Source organism: Alexandromys fortis, unplaced genomic scaffold (assembly GCF_014885135.2).
Source record: "Alexandromys fortis isolate MF-2015 unplaced genomic scaffold, M_Fortis_MF-2015_v1.1 scaffold_36, whole genome shotgun sequence".
Lineage (NCBI taxonomy): Eukaryota > Metazoa > Chordata > Mammalia > Rodentia > Cricetidae > Alexandromys > Alexandromys fortis.
Genome location: NW_026067915.1, coordinates 6,039,080 through 6,060,552, shown reverse-complemented (window position 1 = coordinate 6,060,552; position 21,473 = coordinate 6,039,080). Strand labels below are relative to the sequence as shown.

The window sequence follows — 21,473 nt, the reverse complement described above, 5'->3', positions numbered from 1 at the left end:
AACTATTCAAACCACCACCATCAAGCATGAAAGAGGACTCGAGCCACTTTCAAACATACAACTTCAAAAGTATGTCTCAGAATATCTATGTCTCATGACTTTTCTTAGAAAGTTTCTATAAATCACGCTATATGAAAATATAGCAGTTGATCAAGAGAGAATAAGACAGGGGCTACGGGTAATTGTTGAAATAGGAGCGGCGGGGCTGTGTCCCCGGCACCCGGCCGCCCGCATGGCTAGCTTATGCCCCGAAATAATTACACGGAAACTGTATTTTTTTAAAACACTGCCTGGCCCGGCTTGTTCCAGTTTCTTATTGGCTAGCTCTTACATATTGTTCTAACCCATTTCTAATATTCTGTGTAGCCCACAAGATGGCTTACCAGGGAGGATCTTAACCTGCGTCTGTCTGGAGTGGGAGAACCATGGCGACTCTCTGACTCAGCTTCTTTTTCCCAGCATTCTCTTCTGTTTACTCCACCTACCTAATTTTCTGTCCTATGAGGGCCGAGGCAGTTTCTTTATTATTAACCAATGAAAGCAACAGATAAGATACAAGACCCACCTCCATCAGGTAATGGGGGGGGGTCAACACAAAAGAATATAAGGCTTCAGGCAGTGATAGTAAAGCAAGGTCTCTGGGTGACAGCTGAGCAGCAGGCCTGGAAAGCAATCCATTCAGACTGGGCGGGGCCAGAGGACTTCGAGGCTGACTGCACATTTGCCAACGAGATGTGGAACTGACAAAAATCACGGATCTGGCTATCGCAGGAGTTTGGAGATGGATTAGAGCCCCCTTAGAAAGTTTAGGGATGGATTAGAGAGAAGCAACCAGGAAACAAATCAATGTAAAAGCACCACGGCAATTACTAACTACAGGAAAAGCAAAAACAGGAACTTAGAAAGGAAATGTAACCTCCACACATTGCAGGTGTGGCATTGATTTGATCATAAAGATTTAAAGATTTGAATTTCAAAAATTGTGGTCTAACTTTATTGGCAAGGTAGAGAAAAGAGAAGGGAGGAGGGAAAGAAAGGAACAGGGAGAGAAAAATGGACAAAGACAGGAAGGAAAAGGAAAATTCAGATTCCCCAGTGGAGAGTAGAAGGCTCATAGATAGGGTAAAAAAAGAAAACTAAAATATGGTCTGTAAGTATGTGAACTAGAAAAAAGAGCAAATAATACAAACCAAAGATGTCAAATGTAGTTGATTTGGGGGACTGGAGCTCATAGGTCAGTTAGAAAACTTTTCTTTCTTCAAATTGTTAATTTTGACTTTAAAAAGCACTGTGTACATGAATGTACACAAGTTGACTTTTAACTTTGTAAATTATTTTATGTATATGAATGTTTGGCCTGCATATATGTCTGTATTCTGTGTGTGTGCCTAATACCCACCGAGGCCAGAAAGGGTGCCAGATCTCTCAGAACTAGATTTAGGGATGGTGTGAGCAGCCATGTGGGTGCCAGGAATCAAACCCTGGTCCTCTGCCAGAGTAGCCAGTGCTCTAAACTGTAAGGCCATCTCTCCAGCCTCATATCACTTTTAAAATGAATATGGGAATAAACATGAGCATGCAGGTATCCCTTTGATACACAGATTGTATTTTCTTTGGCTATACACCCAGAAGTGAAATAGCTGGATCATAAATAGTTTTTTGAGGTACTTCCATAATATTTGCCATAACAACTATAGTAATTTACATAGATATGTACAATTAAAATCATCACCATAATCATCCCAGCATTGGAAAGTAGAGACCAACTCTGTTTTTTCCTCTAGTGAACCTACTCTCTCTTTTGTTTGTTTTTCACTGCTTCCCTTCCTTCCTCCCCTCTCCCCTCCCATACTCTTCCATGACCCCCACACTCCCAATTTACTCAGGAGATCTTGTCTTTTTCTCCTTCCTAAGTAGATCCATGCATGTCTCTCTTAGGGTCCTCTTGGTTGCCTAGGTTCTCTGGGGTTATGAACTGTAGGCTGGTTTTTCTTTATGTTTAAAAGTCACTTATGAGTGAGTACATATTATATTTCTGGGTCTGGATTATCTAAAATGGCTGAAAGACACTTAATGAAATGTTCAAAATCCTTAGTCATCAGAGAAATGCAAATCAAAACAACTCTGAGATTTCATCTTACACCTGCAAGAATGGCCAAGATCAAAAACACTGATGACAGCTTATGCTGGAGAGGTTGTGGGGTAAAGGGAACACTTCTGCATTGCTGGTGGGAGTGTAAGCTGGTACAGCTGCTTTGAAAATCAATATGGTGATTTCTCAGAAAATTAATGAACCTACTCTTAAGCCTGGATTTAGACATTTGGACACCTTGATTACGAAGACAATAGCAAACTTAAATGTTTGTTTGTTTGTTTGTTTGTTTGAGACAGGGTCTCTCTTTGTAGCCCTGGTTGTCCTGGAACTTGCTATGTAGACCAAGCAAACCTCAAACTTAGAGTTTCACCTAAACCTTTGGCTTATGTTAGATTGTCAAAGAAAAGTCACATAATCTATGAAGTTCTAATAGCCCACTTCCAAGTTCTCTAATTGCAAGACTGAACAAGTTCATCAAAGCTGGATGCTCGTGCATTAGAGTGCTCTAGCGTCTGCCGAGAGAGGTCGTGAAGCATTTCAGAGTGGACCACAAACAAACTGCTGATGCTTGCTGCCTAAAATGCCTCGCATCCCTGGCAGCCTCCTTGTGTTTGCTTATGGTGTGTCTCTGCCGTTGTGTAAAACACTGACTAAAACGACCTGGGGAGGAAAGTGGCTCAGAGCAGAGTTAGCAGATTTCCCTTTCTGTATCACCAGTGACTGGCTTGGTAAGGGAGCCAACGTTTGTGTAGGTTTCAGAGGTCCTGAATGAGAAGGTGCCCCTTCTGACTCCAAGTTCAATTGGTAACTCTCCATTATAGCATCACGGGCTGATAAGATTGGTAATTCCCACACTGGAGCATGTACTAGAGTCACGCTGAGAACCTCAAACATGGGTCTGGAGTACAGCCACAGGCTCATTTTTCTGACATCTCCTCATGTAAGGTACACAAGTCTTCCTTGGAGCCTGCACTGCATCTCTGCTTAATTCTCAAAACCAAACATCGGGGAGTCTAGCACGTCCAAGGATTGTATAATGCACTAGATGTGGGGCAATTTGGAACAATACAAACCATACAACAATACAAGAGAGTACCCAGTAGGTCCTCTTCTTACATGGGACACCAGTAAGTGGCCAGAAAACCAGAGAGCACCCAGTCGGTCTTTTTTTTTTTTTAAAAAAAAAAAAAAAAACAAGGAATGCCAGTTTTTCTTTAGACATGGAGGATGAATTTTCAGTGAGGAAAGGAAAGCAATTCTTATCTGTGACCTGGAGATTGGGTGATTCTGAGTGGGATTAAGACAGAGGAAGAGAAGGCGGAAAAACGAGTCACGGCCCAAGCATAGTCGGTGGCCATTTTCTCAAGTGCAGTTACTTTAAAAAAAAAAAAACTTCCCCCAGTTGAAATGTATGTCCTGCGAATGCTTGTGAACTTCATCACAATTCACTGCAATGCCACAGAGCAGTGGAGGAAGCATGGCCCCTATCTAGACAGCTCAGGCAGCCTTTGCCGAGATCGGAACACACTCCTTTTCGTTCTCTTGCCAGGATCACCAAACCTGTGATTATGATGGGACATTTAGGTAGATAATGTTTAGCCTTTAAAATGTGTCTATTGCTGTCATGTGGGTGGGAGCCTGCCACAGAGCACACGTGGAGGCCCAACGGTAATTCTGTGGACAGTTCTTTTCCCTTCATCTTTACCTGGGTTCTGAGGATCAAACTCAGGTCTCTGGGCTTGTGCGACAGTAAGCACCTTCATCCTTTGAGTCATCTTGCTGAATCAGCGTCATCTATTCCTGAAGAAATAATGTCTTCCTTCCCTAGATCACAGGGAACAGCATGAAGCCAAAACTGTGAAACATTTGCTATAGCAAAGACTTTTGTTGTAGTCAACAAAGAACTTAAAAGTCCTAGAATGTAGGTAGGCGGACTCAGAGACGCCTTGCAGTGTTTATGACAGCCTGTCCTCTTCTGACGTCTGCAGAAACCTAGGACTGTGGTGCTAGGTAGCCGATAGTTTGCCTTCCCTGCTGCCGACTGCAGAGGGAGCAGGTGCTTCGCACAGTAATAGCAGATGGACACTCAGTGAAGTGGGTGGCTGTGCTGTGTTCTCACTCACCTAGGGGACTCCAGCAGGGGCAGGGGCATGCCCAGCATGGAGTGCCTGCCAACAGGACCAAAGGCCTGTGCCCGGGGCCTGCCCTGCTCAGTGCTCGGCTGAGACTGGATTTTCACAGCATCCAGCTTAGGAGAGCATGTAGGAATGCAGATTGCATGGCATTGTCTCAGCCCAGAGGTGATCCAGTATCTGGGTCATCCGACCGTGGCAATTACTGACTCACAGCTATCCTTGTGAGTCAGCAGGTTAACCTGGCCATTTGAGCTGTGGAAGCTACAGGCTCTCAAGGGAGAATAATAAGCTCTTCTTTCTAGTAGTAATTTACCATACCAATTTCTTTTTCTTGAGATCACTTGTGGTTCAGCCAGTAAAACAAATGTATCCAGTTATTTAGAAGTACTATGCATTAGGGTCTTCTAGAAGCATGAAACAAATAGAAAACAGACACACATACATACATATGTACACATAACCTTACATTCACACACATACATATGTATGTATACACGCACATTCATCTGTACACACATCCTTACATTCACACGCATACATATATACATGCATGCATATATGCATGGGCTTATTGGATTGATTTACAGGATTAGAGGCTGGATAGGTGAACTGAACAGTGGCTGTTCACCAAGAACGCAATAGTTTTGCAGTCGAAGAAACCAGAGGTCTCGGAATAGGGGATGTGGGGTGGTGACATTGCACCCTGCAAGCACCCTGGGGAGCTGTTGCTGGGAACCTGCATGGAAAGGCTGGAGAAGCTGCAGTCTGCACTTGGGAGAGCAGCAGCAGTAGACACTCTTGTTCAGGAAGAGTGGAGTGTGTCTGTGCTGGCTGATAGACGTTTCCATTCATTCCGCCCGGGTTCCCAGCCTGATGGAAGGTGCTGCTCACCCTGGGTGTCCTCGTTCTCTCCCTTATTGGTCCTTTCTGGAAACGCCACGCCAGACACACCTAGCAGTGTGCTTATCCCACAGCTTCCCTCTGTTCGGTCCAATGACTGTTGAGATGACCATCACAGTGTTACACTGCTTCGTGTGGAAACTTAGAAACATGCATGAAGCTACGCTCAACTGAAAGCCGCTTAGTTCTGAAACGCGTGTGGACCACTTGTTGATACAAAGCCATCGCAGGGTACAGATGGGAGTGTCAGATGGCTCTGGTGCTCATGCTGTCAGGGAGCTCCCAGGTGGATAGATATGTTGGCATCCCGACAAGATACACTGAGCACACTGCGAGAGGCCAATGGGATGCGCCAGTGTGTTTCTCGAGCTGCTGAGAGCATCAGACCCGTTAGATGGCTATTTCACCCCTCCCCCAAGAGACTCTGACACAGTAGCAGCCCAGGAGGCTATATTATTAACTAGTCTTGCTGATGCCCAGGACCACACTTCAGGAACCAACAGGATTCGAAACCAGGGACAGATATGCTGTCCTTGCTAGCTAAGGCCTTCAAAAGCACTTATATTGGAGACATTTTGGTAAATTGAGCCAAATCTTAATAGAAGTGCCTTATATTCAAATTTTGATATTCACAACTTAGAAAAATATTTTTCTTCCCACATATACATTATAATAAGAATTAAATATTTTGACCTAGACAGCCTTTGTTTAAAAACTTAACTTTATCTCAGAGTCATGAGTAAAAATAGACATGCACAAATACACAGAGTTATATATTCCAGCAGAGAACTAGGGTCACAAGAAATGCTAAGCAACTGTGGCTAATACACCTCCAACCAAAGTTCTGTGCAGCATGACATACTCACAGAAATGATGCATGAAAACAATATCTGATGTAAGCACACCCTTGCAGGCACATGTACACCCTAGAAACAGCCAAGTGCTTTTTCTCTGAACTTCTTGCCTTCTCTGCATTTTCCAGTCGGTCTTCAGTGGACATGTTTGACTTGACTGATTTTTTTTTTCAACTGAAAGAGAGGGAGATAATGGCATGATTTTTGTATTAGTCTTCCAGCTAATCCAACCCAAGGCTCCAGAATAGCAGCGTTAGTTTTCAAAGTTAAGTGTGTCCACACTGGCAGAATAGAATCCTGAACTCTCACATGCTAGGCTAGCTATTGTGCGATGGGAGAAGTTACAATCTGACTTCCTCATCTCTCCCTGTCTGGTACCCACATTTGATTACAAGGCATTAATCTAAAACCAGGAACTTTCTCTTCTCTTTTTATCGATACAAGCTAGTCTTAGAAGTCACGTCTAGTAGATTCAAGAGAGAAGAAAATTCCCAAAGCCCTAACTAGTTCTCTTTTTCTTTTCAATCCTCTATAAGATTCGGTTGAAAGCTTAAGGTGGGAAACATCCACATAAAAACTAGACAGTTTATGCATTTTCTGTCTTCTGATATTTACCATCATCCCTGTGAGATGGCAGGCAAGTTTACTTTTCAGGCTGACCTACTCCCCCCCCCCCAACAACTTGATGTTGGTATAGACACTGGGGTGCTATTTGTTTTTGAGAAGGTGCCCAGTGGCGGGTGCCCTAGGGATGAGGGAAGTGGTGTAAATTTTTCTTTGGCCTTTACCAACAATAATGTACACAAATGTACACACAAGGAGAGACTTGTTTAAGTTTTATCACAATCCTAACAGGTAGCTTTATTTGCACAGATGGGGAAACCGAGTCACAGAGTCAGGACTCCTACCCCACCCACACACTCATCTGCTGCATCTCAGGTCCCTCCTAGTAAAAGGCACTGGAGATTGTTGTCACCTAGATCATTTTAATTCCCTTTCCTCCTGTTGGCTTTTCTCTCCAAGACTCCTACTGTGCTGGACTTTGACACAGTTGCTGTGCCAGGGCTGCCTTCGACCTCCTTATTTGGTGGCTTCTATTCTGTGTCAACACGTAATTGTCTGAAAGAGCTGGAATGGATACGGTTGGCAGAAATGACACCATCCTCTGTACTGTTGCTTTTAATCTCCATTCTCCACCCCCTACTTCCTTCAACCCAGTTGCCATGTTTAGGGAGCTAGCTTCTGCAAGACGCAACCTCTGACACAAAGTGGACTGGGTAGGACATTTCTATGGGAGTGTCTTTGATCCTTGGAGTCACAAGAGGAAGGGACACAGGACGAGGCAGATGGGAAGCTAAGCAGAACTGCAGCTTTGACAGACCCCGTCCAGACCCATGGGGAGCTCAGAGCCCTCACTTGTCCTGAAAGACCTCAGGGCCAGCTTTCTGTTTCTGCCACCGTCAGTCACCTGGAAGGGCACAGCTTGAAAGAGGCAACTTTATGCTGTTCTAGAAAGCTGAGGTAAGGAGAACACATGAGACTTGCCCAACACTGCAGAGTCAGAAAGGGAAGAGTCTGGGCTAGAACCACAGTTATCCAATTCCCCCAAAGAGTATTCTTTCTACCACGATTGGAGGTTGTCTACAACCAAGGCAGCACATCCATTCTTCCTCGAGAGTAGCTCTGAGCAGTGCTTTCCCTCTTTGGGGTATTGGGGTGACAGCAAAGATAGGCAGCAGCCTGCTTTGCCAATTTTTGGCAGTTCTATCGCAATTCTAAATTCACTATCATTATAGGAAAAGCTCAAAAAAAAAAATCTTCCCAAAGCTGGAGTCAGCTAATCCTCTCAGCAGAGTGGAGTAGTTTCACTGGTTCTCCACTGATACATGGGCCTTCTGGTAAGAGCTCGTGGCTTGCCACCAGGGAGGGCAAGGGTGAGGTGGCAGATGTTTTGCCTGTATTTCAGCCTTTGGAGTAGGATTTTTGTCGGATGATCTGAATTTGATTAAATCACTACATCAGAATCCATAAAGAGGGAATTAGAATGAATACTCTTTGGGGGAATTGGATAACTGTGGTTCTAGCCCAGAATCTTCCATTTCTGACTCTGCAGTGTTGGGCAAGTCTCATGTGTTCTCCTTACCTCAGTCTCGACCATTGGTTAAATGAAGTGTTTGCCTGGAGGAGTTCTACAGCCACCACCATGATGATTTGCCATCACTGAGGTCGGAGGTCAGCAAATTGTGGCCAGCAGGCCAAACCTAGCTCACTGCCTGTTCTTGTGAGTGAAATTTTGCTAGAACATAGCAATGTTTATTCTTGAACTTGTACCTATGGCTGAATTTATGCTAGGACAGTAGAGATGAATGAATATGACAGCGATTGTATGGCCCGCACATTCTAAAGTGGTGATTACCTGTCCCTTTTCAGAAAAACAGACCCCTGTTCTATCATTTCCCATTCCAAAAAAGGAGAAGAAATGGGGGCCATGAGGACTTGCTTTAAAGTTTTAGACAAAAAGCTGATTTCCGTCAAGAAACTGCTAGTATCTGAATATACCTTGGGAACTTCAGGGAAGTTAGGTGGGAATGTTCTAAGAGACTGGCACACCCAAGGTGGTGTCTGCAAGGATTCCTGAGTAAGCAATGTCCTGGGTGCTTCAGTGAGATTGCAGCCAAAATATCTACCCCTGCAGTGCCTGTATCAGCTCTTTCCGGCCCACGTGCAGGATGCTTGGGGGGGGGGGCAGCGAAGGCGCAGGCTTGGGTTTTATGATCAAGGTCACTCTGGAGGAAGAGATGAGAGGAGAACATCTCTCCTGGTAAAACTGAGCACCATCAAGCCATCGCCTCCACAGGGAAGGTATCTCTGCCCAGGAGAGACCACAGGAGCAGGAGGAATCCTGATCACACTGTCACGAGCTGAGCTCTGCATGCACTGCTTCTGCGTGCTCAGTGCTTCTCCCTGGCCTTGTGTTTTCACCTCATTTTTAAAACATCTCCACGGGGTGTGCAGGTGTTGGAATCTTCATCATTCTGTATTTCGCAGGAAAGCAAAGAGACGTCACGATGCCTTTGCCTACAATCATGTAATGCTTGGGACTCCCAGCCAGTTGTCTCTGTGCATGGGTTCCCTTGACAGGAGGGAGAGCTTCCAGCTGCCCTAAGAGACTCTCGACAGTGCAGCTGCTCCTGACACGTGTGTGTGTGTCACACGTACTATTTTCTATATGCATGGAACTTCTCTTGAAGTCTAGTAAGAGAAAATTAATTTAAAACCAACAGAGACAATAAAGATTCTTCCTTTTTTTTTTTTTTAAAAAAAAAAAACCTTTAAGGAGGAACTCCAGGATTAGGGCTTCAGTGTGTGGCTCGGGCAGTTACACAGGACCACAGGTTTAGGTGGGAACCGGGTTTAATGACAAAACGTCATTGGATGTGTGTTTTGTGAGTGACATCTGATGTACTATGCCAGAGTGTTAAAAGTCTTGCTTACATGATGCCTCTCCTCAGCTCACCTCCCTGAGAAGATAGATCTGCCACCACCTGCTCCCCATTATCATTGTCACCGTCTTCAGAGGGCTTGGGTGTAGGTGGGGTAGAGTCAAGGACCAGAGGGACTCCCAGACCTCCCTGAATGTCACTAATTCCTGAGGGAAAGGGGGACATTAAATATTTAGCTAAAAAGAGTAAAAGAAAACTTTAATGGAAAAAATGAATAAATAAAGCACCATGATGAGTCCAGAGAGGGCTGCAGAAGCCCAGACAGCGCTAGCTTGCTTCCTGAGTGAGTCCTGTGTTGCCTGTTGCCAGGTTGCACTGGTCCCTGCATCATGTAGCTTGCTCTACGAGCCTTGCTGCTCAAAATGCACCTCATGACCAGTAGCCTCAGCACCACATGGATACTTAGTAGGAATATGGAATCCCCAGCTCCATCCAGACCCGTTCCTTATAAATGTGCATTTTAAACAGGAGCTCTGGCAAGTCACACCAAATTAGCATTTGGATTCAGTGACTGGTCAGAGGATGTCTCGATTATTTCTGCCATGACTCTTAAATGTGTCATCTTTCTTCTTGGACATAAAACCACCACTGTCCCTGTGAGACTGCAGGGTGGAGAGGAGGAAAAGACTGCCCAGTAAGAAGCAAGGAGAAGGACTTGTTTACTGAGTGCCATGCTTGGCCAACCCTACGGCTTGAACTCACTTTGCCCCCTTTTCTACCTCTGGACTTGAGAGCTAGCAACCTCCCCAGCAATGCCAAGAGTGGCCAGCTTGAAATAGCCCATAGCGCTCCTGGAAATTGCTTTGACCTTCAGCTATATAAGCCTTTGGGACTTGCCAGCCCTTTCCTGATGAGGGGGATGGAGCTTACCGCTCACTCTTGGCAGAACTGATTTTGAGTTCACCTGGAACATGCTTGTGATATGCTTAGTAACCTTTCAGGTTCAAACAAGACCTATGCTTTTATAAACTGAACTCCTAAGCCTCCCTCTTTCCCGCCCCCAGCTTTGCCTGGGGACAGTTGTTTGTCCTGGCAGGAATAGAGGGGGTAACAGTGAGTTGTCATTACGTGTGGCTGTACCGTGAAGACACGTGGTCAGGAACTGGGAAGGACAGAAACAGGCTGTTTCATTAATTGGAATGTGTCCTCTTCAAAGTTCAAGCCTAGAGAGCCAATAATTCTGTGCCCAGGGATCGACCCCGAGGAAAAAGCAGAGCCTCATCAGGTTATGCAGAATAAATGTCATCCCTACAAAATCTATAAGAACAACAAGTTCAGAGCACAGCCCGTGCCCTCGGGGTCCACCCAAAAGGAGAATATATGTGGAAAGAAACTAGGATCTACATTTAGTTTATTTTTACACTTTAAAATATGAATGAAAATAAAACAGCAATTGGTCCTCGCTTCCTTGAGCTGCGCTCAAATCAGCCATGTTTCTGTAAGGTTCACTGGGAAGGAGCCTGGGTCTTCCCATGGATGTAGCTGGTGAATGGGAATGATTTTTACCAATGGGTGGGCGGTATCTTAGCAATGCTCCTAAGGGAACAGAATTTCTCTCCCAGCCCCGTGGAGGCAAAGCGCAGGGCTGACTGGGGAGCCCACTCTGTGGAAGCACAGAGCCCTCGCCCTTGAGTGAGCTCCAGCGCCTTAACTTGTGGTTTGTTGTGTATGGGTGTTCTGCCGGCATGGATGCGTGCATCCTACCTTCATGCCTTCATGCCCAGAGAGGCCAGGAGAGAGTGTTTGATTCTCTGGATCTGGGGTCACAGGTGGGTGGTTGGGAGCCTCCATGTGGGTGCTAGGAACTGAGCTTACTCCTCTGTAAGAGCAGCTGATGCTCTTACACGGTGAACCATCTCTCCAGTGCAGGTTCGGCTTTTGAATGGGAAGTTATGCTGCCCCAGGGTGTTTTAGCTCTAGAGTGTTTTGCAAGGGCCCAAGGGGTCTCTTGGGAAGAAGTTTCCTAGCAGAGTTTATCACAGCTCTCATCCATGAGAGATCTCACTTCCTTAACAATGACCATAAAGATGCAGAAACCTACAACCAGGCAGCCAAATGTTTATAGACAGACCAGCAGGCTTACTTGTATGGGTACAAGATTGGTGAAAAACATGTCTTCCTGCTGTTGTAGTGTTGGGGGAGTAATGAGACCTTTGAGAACACCAATAGTACAATTACTTGGAGAGGCCAAAGCAGAGGCCTTGGAGGAACCTGGAGACGCCAGGTTCAAAAATACTCAGGAGGGTCTGGCCATTGAGCCCTGAGGACAGAGAATGATGACAGGACAGCCAGAGCAAAGATCAGGTAGGCCAGGTAACCACTCTGAAATCTCCGTTTTCCCAAATTTCACTCTTGGTGTTTGGCAGAGTGAAAGGGTCAAGGAAAACGTGGAATGAAATAACCAATCATAACATTGCAGTCCTGTGCCGGTTTGAAACACCCACCCTGATCTCTGCCCTGTTGTTTTTCACCTTTGTGCCGGCTCTGACCTCCTCCGTTCTGCTGGACTCGGCACTGCAGGTGGCCCCTGTCCGCATTCTGCTTTTTATTGCAGCAAAGAGCTAGTGACCAAGAGTGACGAGGAGATACGGGGAAAGGCGTGCTTATTAGCAGACATTTCTGTTAGTTAAATGCATAGCTCTCCTGTTAAGAGAGACTGACCCAAAATCCCCCAGAATTTTGGCTCTACAGATGCAGTTCCTGAGTTTTCTAATATAAAGGACCCACCTTTTAAATAATGATGCTGCGTTTAAACAATTTTCTGAAAGAGGGTTGGTGGTTGAAACTTGGTGCATCTCAAAACCTTAAAAACTCTTATTATTTGCAATAAATCTCATTATTGTGCATGTGGTAATTGAATTACTCTCTAATTAATGGAGCGTTTCCTGTGGCAAAGGTGGATTAGCTTCTCTTCTCTGGTTGCCCTTGGCTGTCACCTTGGGTTTGTGGGAGAGCTGATGAAGTCAGTGAGGGCTGTGCATTTGTATTTCAGACACAAGGACCGTTACCAGGGCGGCCGCAGACATGTCCCCCAGACCATCAGTTTTCAACAGCGCCATGGCCAGGACCAAGATGAAACACATGAAGGAGTAAGTAGTGTGCTGGCTGTCCCCAAGGACACAGCAGCCAATGTGTGATCCGGCGATGCGATGCTGCCTTAGTTCCTTTGTGCGGTATAACAAAATGCCCGACGCTGGATTATTTCTAAACAGTGCAGACATTTCCATCAACTGGGCAGACTGGGAGGACAAACAGCAAGGTTCCAGCAGTTCCCTTGTCTGGTGATGGTTGGCCATCTCTGCTTTCAAGATGGTACCTTGCCACTCCATCCTGTCATGGTGATTGGCCGAAGGGCAGAAGCACCACATGGTCCATCTTTTGTAAAGGCCTTAATCTCATTCACTACCAGAAGCCCCGTGGCTCTTTCCCTTCCAGCCTGTGGCACTGTGGAAGTAAAGGTGTCAGGTGCTTCCAGAACAGTGGTGCAGTAGGCCTGCAAGAGACTTGCCCATCTCAAAAGGGAAGAATGCCACAGAGGACAGGGCAACTGGACCCAAGCAAGTCCCCAGTCCAGTAAGACCAAAAAAGTACAGTGTGTGTGTGTGTGTGTGTGTGTGTGTGTGTGTGTGTGTGTCCTCCTCAGGCATCATCTGCCATATTTTTTGAGGTAGGTATCTCCTCAGCCAGGGAATCACTCTGGGCTAAGCTACTTGAACATCCAGTCCTAGGGATCCCCCGTCTCCACCTCCCCAGTATTGGAATTACAAACAGCTACTATCACACCTGGGTGTATTAATGTGTGTGCTGGGGGTTAAATTTTTAGGTCCTCATGCTTTCAAGGTAATCTTCTGACTAACTGAACTATTTTCCCAGCCCAGTAAAAGTAATCTCAAGGCTTAAGAATAATCTATGACTCTGAGTCCCATCTTCTAGACATAGCAGGACAGAAAGGCCCATGTTACAGCCTTTCCCAGGCCTCCACCTTTCCCAGGCTGGTGTCACGTGCTGGTAGCACTAGCGTGGCCTTAGTCCCACAGTTCCACCAGATACTGCCTTGGGTGTAGCAGCCCTACCCCTGAAACAATTCTCTACCTGGGCTTGAAGGTTCTCCAGTACATACTTTGAACCTAGGTGAAGGTAACTGTGTCTCCTCCCCATAGATCTCACACTCTGTGAATCTGAAGAGTTAGCTGCACAGACCCTGCCAGAGGTAGAGTGTGTTCCTACCACAGCAGTGGCCAAGGCTCCATCTGGGCCCACTTGAGCCACGCAACATTGTGGCAAATACATGAAGCCGAAACTTGAGTCAGTGATGGGCAGCAGATCTGTAGTTCTGTGAGGTCTGGGCTTCCCCTATGAAACTGTTATCCCAAGTCCCTGATACCCTGTAGTGGGGATGGACCTTGGAAGATCTCTGCGATGCCTTTGGGATAATTCTTCCATTGTTCTATTCAAACAAATCTTACCAAATATTTATTTGGATATACTATTGGTATTCTCTACCAAACATACTTTATTATTATTATTTTATATGATCAGGCTGAGAAATACTTTTTTTTCTTTTTTTTTTTTGGTGGGGGGGACAGGATTTCTCTGTAGCTTTGGAGGCTGTCCTGGAACTCCCTCTGTAGACCACGCTGGCCTTGAACTCACCGAGATCCACCAGGCTCTGCCTCCCGAATGCTGGGATTAAAGGTGTGCGCCACTACTGCCCGGCTGAGAAATACCATTTTTAACACACTTTTCTCTTCTCACACTTTCCTACAAGTAGTCACAAAAATTATGCCTCCACCGTCACACTTTGCCTAAAGATTTCTTCTTCTAAATATGATGTTTCGGCAGCAGCAAAAGTTCTTACTTCTAACGAACTTGAACATGGCTGCAGTTCAGCCAAGGGTTTTGCCTCTTTATAATGAGGGCAACTTTGCCTCTCGTTTCTAATGGCGGCTTCCTTCTGGGTTGGCATCAGAGCAGTCCTTGCTATCCACCTTGCACTCAGTACTCGGTTCATGAGCTGAGACCATCTGTGAGCAGCCTGAGGTTCTCTACGGCTTTCTTCTCTGGCCCTTCATCAGGATAGCACTTCACAGTCTAGCCTCCACCTGTTAGCCTGTCCCAAAGCTGCACGCATGTTGAGATAGCTGTGACATCTGGAAACAAATTCTGTCTGTCCTCTTGTGTTTCTGTAGAGAAATAGTTCAAACTTGGTTCTTTGTAAACACAGAACTCTCTTGTGAGTGCGGAAGTCCGAGATTGAGGCACCGGCCTGTTCACTGCCTGGTGAGGGCTCAGTTTCTGTTTCCCAGATGGCACTTCAGTGCCATATACTCATAGGGCAGAAGGGACAGAACGGTAAACAAGGGGCCTAGCCGGTTCCCTCCAGCCATTTTATCAGCTCGGTAAACCTCTTCATGACAGCTGAATTTCTGTAACCTCACCAGATCCCAGATAGGCCCAGTTCTTCATATAGTGGTAATAGGGTTGATTTTCACTGTGTGTTTTGGGGGAGCACAGCATTCAAACAGATGCATTTCAATTGGCCTCCTTCACAAAAGTATGTGCAGTGGTAGATGGGCTCAGGAGCACTGGCCAGAAGATGCCCGGATCTCCATCCCAAGCTCCTGTGACAGGTCTTGTGACTGGAGGTGCTTAACTTCCTACTCTAACCCCTCCCATCTGGTCCATGTCTGTAGGTCCGAGTCCAGCATCCCTTCCCCACCATGGAATACATAGTAAATGTTTTTAGGCTTCACAAGCCTGCAGTTTCTCAACTTTTGTCCTACAACACAAAAGCAACCACAGGCAATAATTGTACATGGCCATCTTTCTTGGCCACATTATTTTTAAGAGCAAATGTTAATTTTGTATAATTTTCAGACCTCACAAGGATTTTTCCTTTCTTTACTGTTTTTTTTTTCTTTTTGTAGTGCTGGTGATTGAATCCAAAGCCTGAGCATGTTAAGGCAAGGGCTCTGCCAGTGAGCTATGGCCACAGTTCAATTTTTTTTCCCAACTGCTGAAAACAAGACAATTCCTAATTCACAGGCTGTATGAATGTAAGAGGGGGTGGAATTGGCCTGTGAACTGTGTGTTTTCCTGGCCCATACTACCAGTATTACAACTGAATTTCCCTCTGAAATCTATCGCCTAGATGAGCAATAGTTAGGGAAGGTGAGGGAGAATTGTTTCCCAGGCAGATTGCTTAGGAATTGTTCTTGCAATAGATTGTGTCATCCCAATCACTGCTTGAAAGAAAACTTGCTGAATGATTTCCAAATAGAAAGCTGTGTTTGTGAGTTCTGCCTACAACAGGGTACGGCCTACAACAGGGTACGCACAGGGTAACTCAGTTACCATGACAACAACTGAGTCCCAGGAACTAGAAGTGGGGGACTTGGGGCTCCTTTTCGCATCTCTTCCTACCTCCATCTCTCCTGATGAGAAAGAAGAGAAAGATTTACTAGTCTCTCAACTGATGATCTTTAAAGAGAAAGACAGTGGCTGACGTATTTCACTCATGGTCATGAGGGTTTTTGTCATTTAATACGTCATTACTTTTTGCATTGCACAGAATGTCCCGTTCCTTAGCATATTAAAGAATACTTCAAATAATTCAAATCAAAGAGACTTTGCCAAATTGAACTGACCAAAGTTCATTCTAGTTATTTCATTACATTGGTAGGTTGTTCTCTTGTTAGTTTTTTTTTTAATTTTGCATTATATATATATATTTGATAAGTTACTACTGATTATCATTTATTGGTTTTAAAATAAAAAGCATAAAAGGCTTCATTTACATGTTGAAAATATCCATCACTCAACACAACAAATCAACTCCAAACATTGATGTAAAATCATTAACCATTTAGCCACTCAGCTGAACAGTTTTATACACTGGCCTTGGGTGCATTGTGCTGACACTTTTGTCTAGATTCGATCATGGATTGATACCCATATCTAATTGCATACAATATATTTTGATTGCATTCTTTCCTCTTCCCCAATTCCTTCCAGAGCCTCCCCATCCACCAACCTACACAACTTCATATGTTCTCTCTCTCAAAAAAATATAAAAATAAGGCCAAAGAAAGCAAGCAAAAAATAACATACAGAAATACCAAAACAAAATGAAAGTGCACACACACACACATACATACACACACGTGGGCACACGCAAACCTAAACCATGGAGTTTGTTCGGTGCTGGTCAGCTGCTCCCAGAGGACTGGGATTCAGAGAGGTGAAAAGAAGGGAGGAGAGACTGCCAGGGAGCCAGTTTTGGTCAAGTCCTTGGCTTTACTAAAATAGGTGGTTTCTCAACCTTTGCTGAGTGAGTTTCTTTCTTTGTTCTGTTTGAGACAACCTGTTATCATCAGGTTGGCATGAAACTCACTATCCTTCTGCCTCCGTCTGCTGAATGAGTGATGGGATTATAGGTGTGGACCATGATTTTCTAAGATTCCGCTTCCTGGTCTGCCAAGTGGTAACATTATTTCTACAGCTGAACCCTTGGGGTGTCAACTCAGGATGGAGATTAATATACAGGTTTGGAGGGGTGTGCTCTTGAGATTGACGTGTGTAATTTAAAAAGAGAAGTAAGCAGGCTGTCTGTGGAGAAACACACATACACGCACACACACAAACATGAGCAAATTGTGTGTGAGTGCCCACAGGTGCCACCTAGGTGACTTAGCATATTCAGTGTTCAACACAAAGTCAACCCGAGGGCAGTAGTCGAGGGGGGTGAGGGGACGCGGTGATTGGATTCATAAGCCTGCTTGCCGCTTGTCCTAGTTAACTTCATTGTCAGCTTGAGTCTCAACTGAAGGATGGCTCATATTCAGATTTGCCTGAAGGGGATTGCTTGACTGTCTTGTTGTAGAAGAGCCAACTGTGGGCAGCACCATTCCCAGAGCAGGTGCTCCTAGGGTGTATGAGAAAGTTAGCTTAGAAGGAACTGAGTGTGGAAGCCAATCAGCAAGGAGCATTGACCTTGCTTTCTATTTCAAGTCCTGCTTGGGTTCCTGTGCTGACTTTTCTTAGTGATGGACTGTGACCTAGACATTTAAGTCAAGCAAACCCTTTCTTGTCCTAAGCTGCTGTAGGTCACAGTGTTTGGCCATAGCAGCAGAAGTCAAACTATGGCACCAATGATCAGCGTGCGTGCTTGGAAGAGTCTCACAACATCTTTGCGCCTTAGGTTTCTCTCCTGTACGTGTGATGACCTCAGAGGCCTGTTTTTAAGGTGCTTCGAAAAAACATGACAATACGCTGAACACAGATTATTGTCATGTTCAGCTCAGGTCCAGGGATAGGCCTGAATGGGACATCAAAGGAATAAAGAAAAGATGACTGCACAGACACAGACTTGCTGAGTCTGGTGGTCGGGACCCTCTGATGGAGAAGCTGTAGGGCCTTGGATGCCCAGCGTGTTATGGCTTAGATTTGAACAGAGGCAGATTGTTGCACAGCTACAGCAAGGGTAGTCTTTGCTGATCTAGGCAGAAGCAGTCTCTGTAGGGAGCAGTCTTCAGGCCATAAATGTCCTGGAGGAGAAAGCCATGATGGATGTTTTCTAGACACACTATTGACACTCACACTTGGATCCCCAAGGAAGGGTTTGCCATTTCTTGAGACTCACCCCAGGGCAAGGCTTTGCCATTCATCCAGGGGTCTGGGGTTAGGTTCCTTGGCATTGCTGTGCCGTATTAGCCTCCACATTCACTCGGGACTTAACTCACACGGGCTTCCTTCACTCCTTGTGGTTTATGGACATTTACAAGCATTTAATAGCTGTTGGTGGCTTATAGTGAGCCCCTCATACCTGTGTGTTTGCTTCCTATTGGAAAGCCTCAAGCCAAGTATCTGAAGTATAGTCAAGGGTTGGTCTGCTGAGAGATGTTTTTAACCTGAGGGCATCTGCCAGTGAAGAAGCTATTTGTAAAGACACACATAGCTTTAGACAAAGCATTAATGCCAGTTTGGTAGGAAACTATCAGGAAGGCAGTGACTATGTAACCTAAACCATTTTTCATCTTCTAGCACCTCGCTTTCTGCCACGGCCTCTTCTTGCTCCTGTATGGGAGGCCACTCCAAAAATGAATGTCCTCTTTTGGGAATAGGCCTCAAAGCCATTGGAATGTTGGAAGAATGACAAGAAATCAGTATGGACTTCTTTTTGCTGAGCAATTTCCATGTACATCCAAAGATCCTGCTACTTAATATGTATGTATGTGTGTATGTGTGTATGTGTGTATTCACTGCCTAAAACCTCTGTGCTAGGGCAAGGTTTCTAAATGTGTGTTGAGAAGAACCTTTTTACAACCATAAGCTAGATTTGGCCCATGTCGGTGTCTAGGCTGCGTCTGGAGAAGAAGACCCTGTGCAGTGGCAGCTAGGCAGTACTCACCTCTGAGGAGAGTGAGATACTGTCACCAACAGATGGGTCCTTTGGCTCACATAGGCTGCGGCAAGAAGGGTTCATTCCACCTCAATAGACTGTTCTTTTAGCCTCAGCTTTCCACAGCCAATGGTCTCGTTAGTGTCCCAGACCTCGTAACAGCATGAGCTATGACAAATGCAGGCGTCTGGAATTGCCGCTCCCGAATCAGAACTTGCCTTGTAACAAACTGTCTGGAGAGTCATGTCACACCAAAGTTGGGAATGTTTGTTACCAATGACACATCATAACAAAAGTCAAATGACACATAAAATATATTCATATTAATGTATTTGTTATGGCTCTCAAATTTTTAGGACTTAAAATATGGCTGTTTGCATGTATTTTAATAAGGAAGATGTATTCTTGATATCCAGTGAGCCTTCTGGGCCCCTTTAACATGCAGTTCTGAGTTTTGGCAGTAGCACCACTTCTACTTCTGTAAAATATAAAATTCCATTGCCATTTACACTTCTAAGTTCATAGTTCCATCAGTTTTGACAGCACAGTCAAGATTAAGGAACAGTGCGATCTCCTCCCAAATTCTTTCCCGGTGTCTCCTCGTGGGTCAGATCCGTCCATCACATCCTGTCCCTGGAGGCCTCCATCTGCTGTCTGCAGATGTATTTCCTTTTCCGAAATGTCACGTAGGTGGAGTAACTATTTTATCATAGACTGTGACTGGGACAGTGGATAAGAGTCTAGATGAAGAACTTGGCAGGTGTTGGAGTCTGCGCTTCTGAATCCCTTTGTCCCTCTTTGAATTATTACACCAAGAGGCAGGTTTTGAGTTAGTGCCTGGCACCTCGCTAGCATTTGTTCCTAAATCATTTAGTCCCGAGGGTTCCATTAAAGGAATTTGCCACCTAGCAGATTCTGAGGCGAGACTTCTGGTTTTAATGCAAGAGATTTTCCAGGTTTTTATAACTGTCAAGAGCTCTTAGTACCTAGGCACAATAAAAGTAGCCTCCACTGTCACACAACTGAGACTTCTAGGGATTAGATCTACTCTACCAAGACTCAACCTGATACTGGGAAGCCATGAAAAAGTCCTGAAGGTTTGAGCTAGGCTGAGATCACCTTGTATTTTGAGGCAAGGTCTTCCACTGAGCCTGGAGGTCATCATGGCTGTGGCTAGACTGAATGACCAGAAAGATCGACGGCTCACTTGGCTCTGACTCCCCAGCACTGGATGTAAAAGCATATGCTGGGGATTGGAACCTAGGACCTCATGTTTGCACAACAAGCACTTCTTTCACTGAGCCATCTCCCTAGTGCCTCATATACATATATATATACATATATATATGTATATATATGGTCTTTGTTGAAGAGGAGAGGCTGCCTATCACGCTGGTATGTGGAATGGGCCACAGCCATCAAGGTCCCTGTGCAAGCACAGCTGGAACAGCGTGTGCACCTCCCAATGCTGCACACTGGTTCATCTTCCCCTTGTGTGACATTGCCAGATGGCAGTAGGTCTTATGTCTGCAGAGCCTTCCCTCAGTGCTGTGTGAGGGCACAGGTGAGAGAAGGAGGGAGAAACTATGAATACATTTCTGGAAGTTTCATTGAACTTGCTTATAAACTGTTTGAGATATCTTACCAAGGTCAGAAAGCAGCCCTGGCAGAGAGGACTGAAGTCAGCTCTTTAGAGGCTGTGGCAGGCATGAGAAGGTTCCATAAGCAGCACTGAGGTCCGATGCAGTAATTGGTCCAGCATTCAGTAGCTCATTCACCTGTTGTTGAAATTGTCCCTTCACGGTCGATCACAGTAAGAGCTCAACAAGGAGGGTTACACTGCAGGTGAGAAGCCTGTGGCCTTCACTGTCCTCAGCAGCTTGATCCGTGGTGTCTGGTGTGGTACCAATGGCTTGTAAGCATCATGGTTTAGCAGTACACTTGTTAAGAAAATGTTTGCCCCGAGGAGGACATGAAGTTTGTACTAGTGTCGGTTCAGGTTCTGAGCCAAACCAAAGCTGTGTTTGTGAAATGTGATGTGGAATGAGGCTTGCTCTTGACACCTTCCTCTGTGCGGGGAGTGCACTAAACCAGACACCTGCTATTGCCTGTCGCTCATGCCTTCTACATATGGGATGGGCAGGCCTCCTGTCTTATCAACAACTAGGTGATATTCACAGAATTCTAAACTTTTCCACTGCCTGACATTTCAGAAGTGGCAGGCTACAGATCAAGATGTCTGAGAGTATGGTTAAATCTGGTTAAAACCCAATACTGGTAAGCACTGCCCAGGGGGGTTGGGAAGAGAGCTGGGTGACAAAGAAGGCGAGGTCCATCAGAAATTCTAGTGGAGCCTTGTTGTCACCGTGAGCATTTTATGTGCCCGGAAGCACGCTCTGGAGCCTGGTCACTGACTTGGTGGTTGTTAGCACATGGCAACCCTGCTGGATTGGTGATAAGGGAAGGGTGAATGGAAGGAATGTTATTCTAAATGTGGCAGGCAGGACCACCTCTGCTCACACTCCGTCCCCTTCTGCTTGCTGTCCTGTGTCAGGACATATTTTGATAGCATCTCATTTGTTCAGG

At 45.4% G+C, this 21,473-nt stretch overlaps 1 protein-coding gene across 1 annotated transcript in view; it reads left to right on the top strand.

Moving 5' to 3' along the window:
- The window catches only part of Nek11 (NIMA related kinase 11), a 203,760-nt gene that overhangs the window by 163,471 nt on the left and 18,816 nt on the right, over positions 1-21,473 (top strand). The window contains exon 15 of the mRNA XM_050139439.1: positions 12,480-12,576. Coding sequence (XP_049995396.1) covers positions 12,480-12,576 — 97 coding nt within the window. The remainder of the gene's footprint in view (positions 1-12,479; positions 12,577-21,473) is intronic.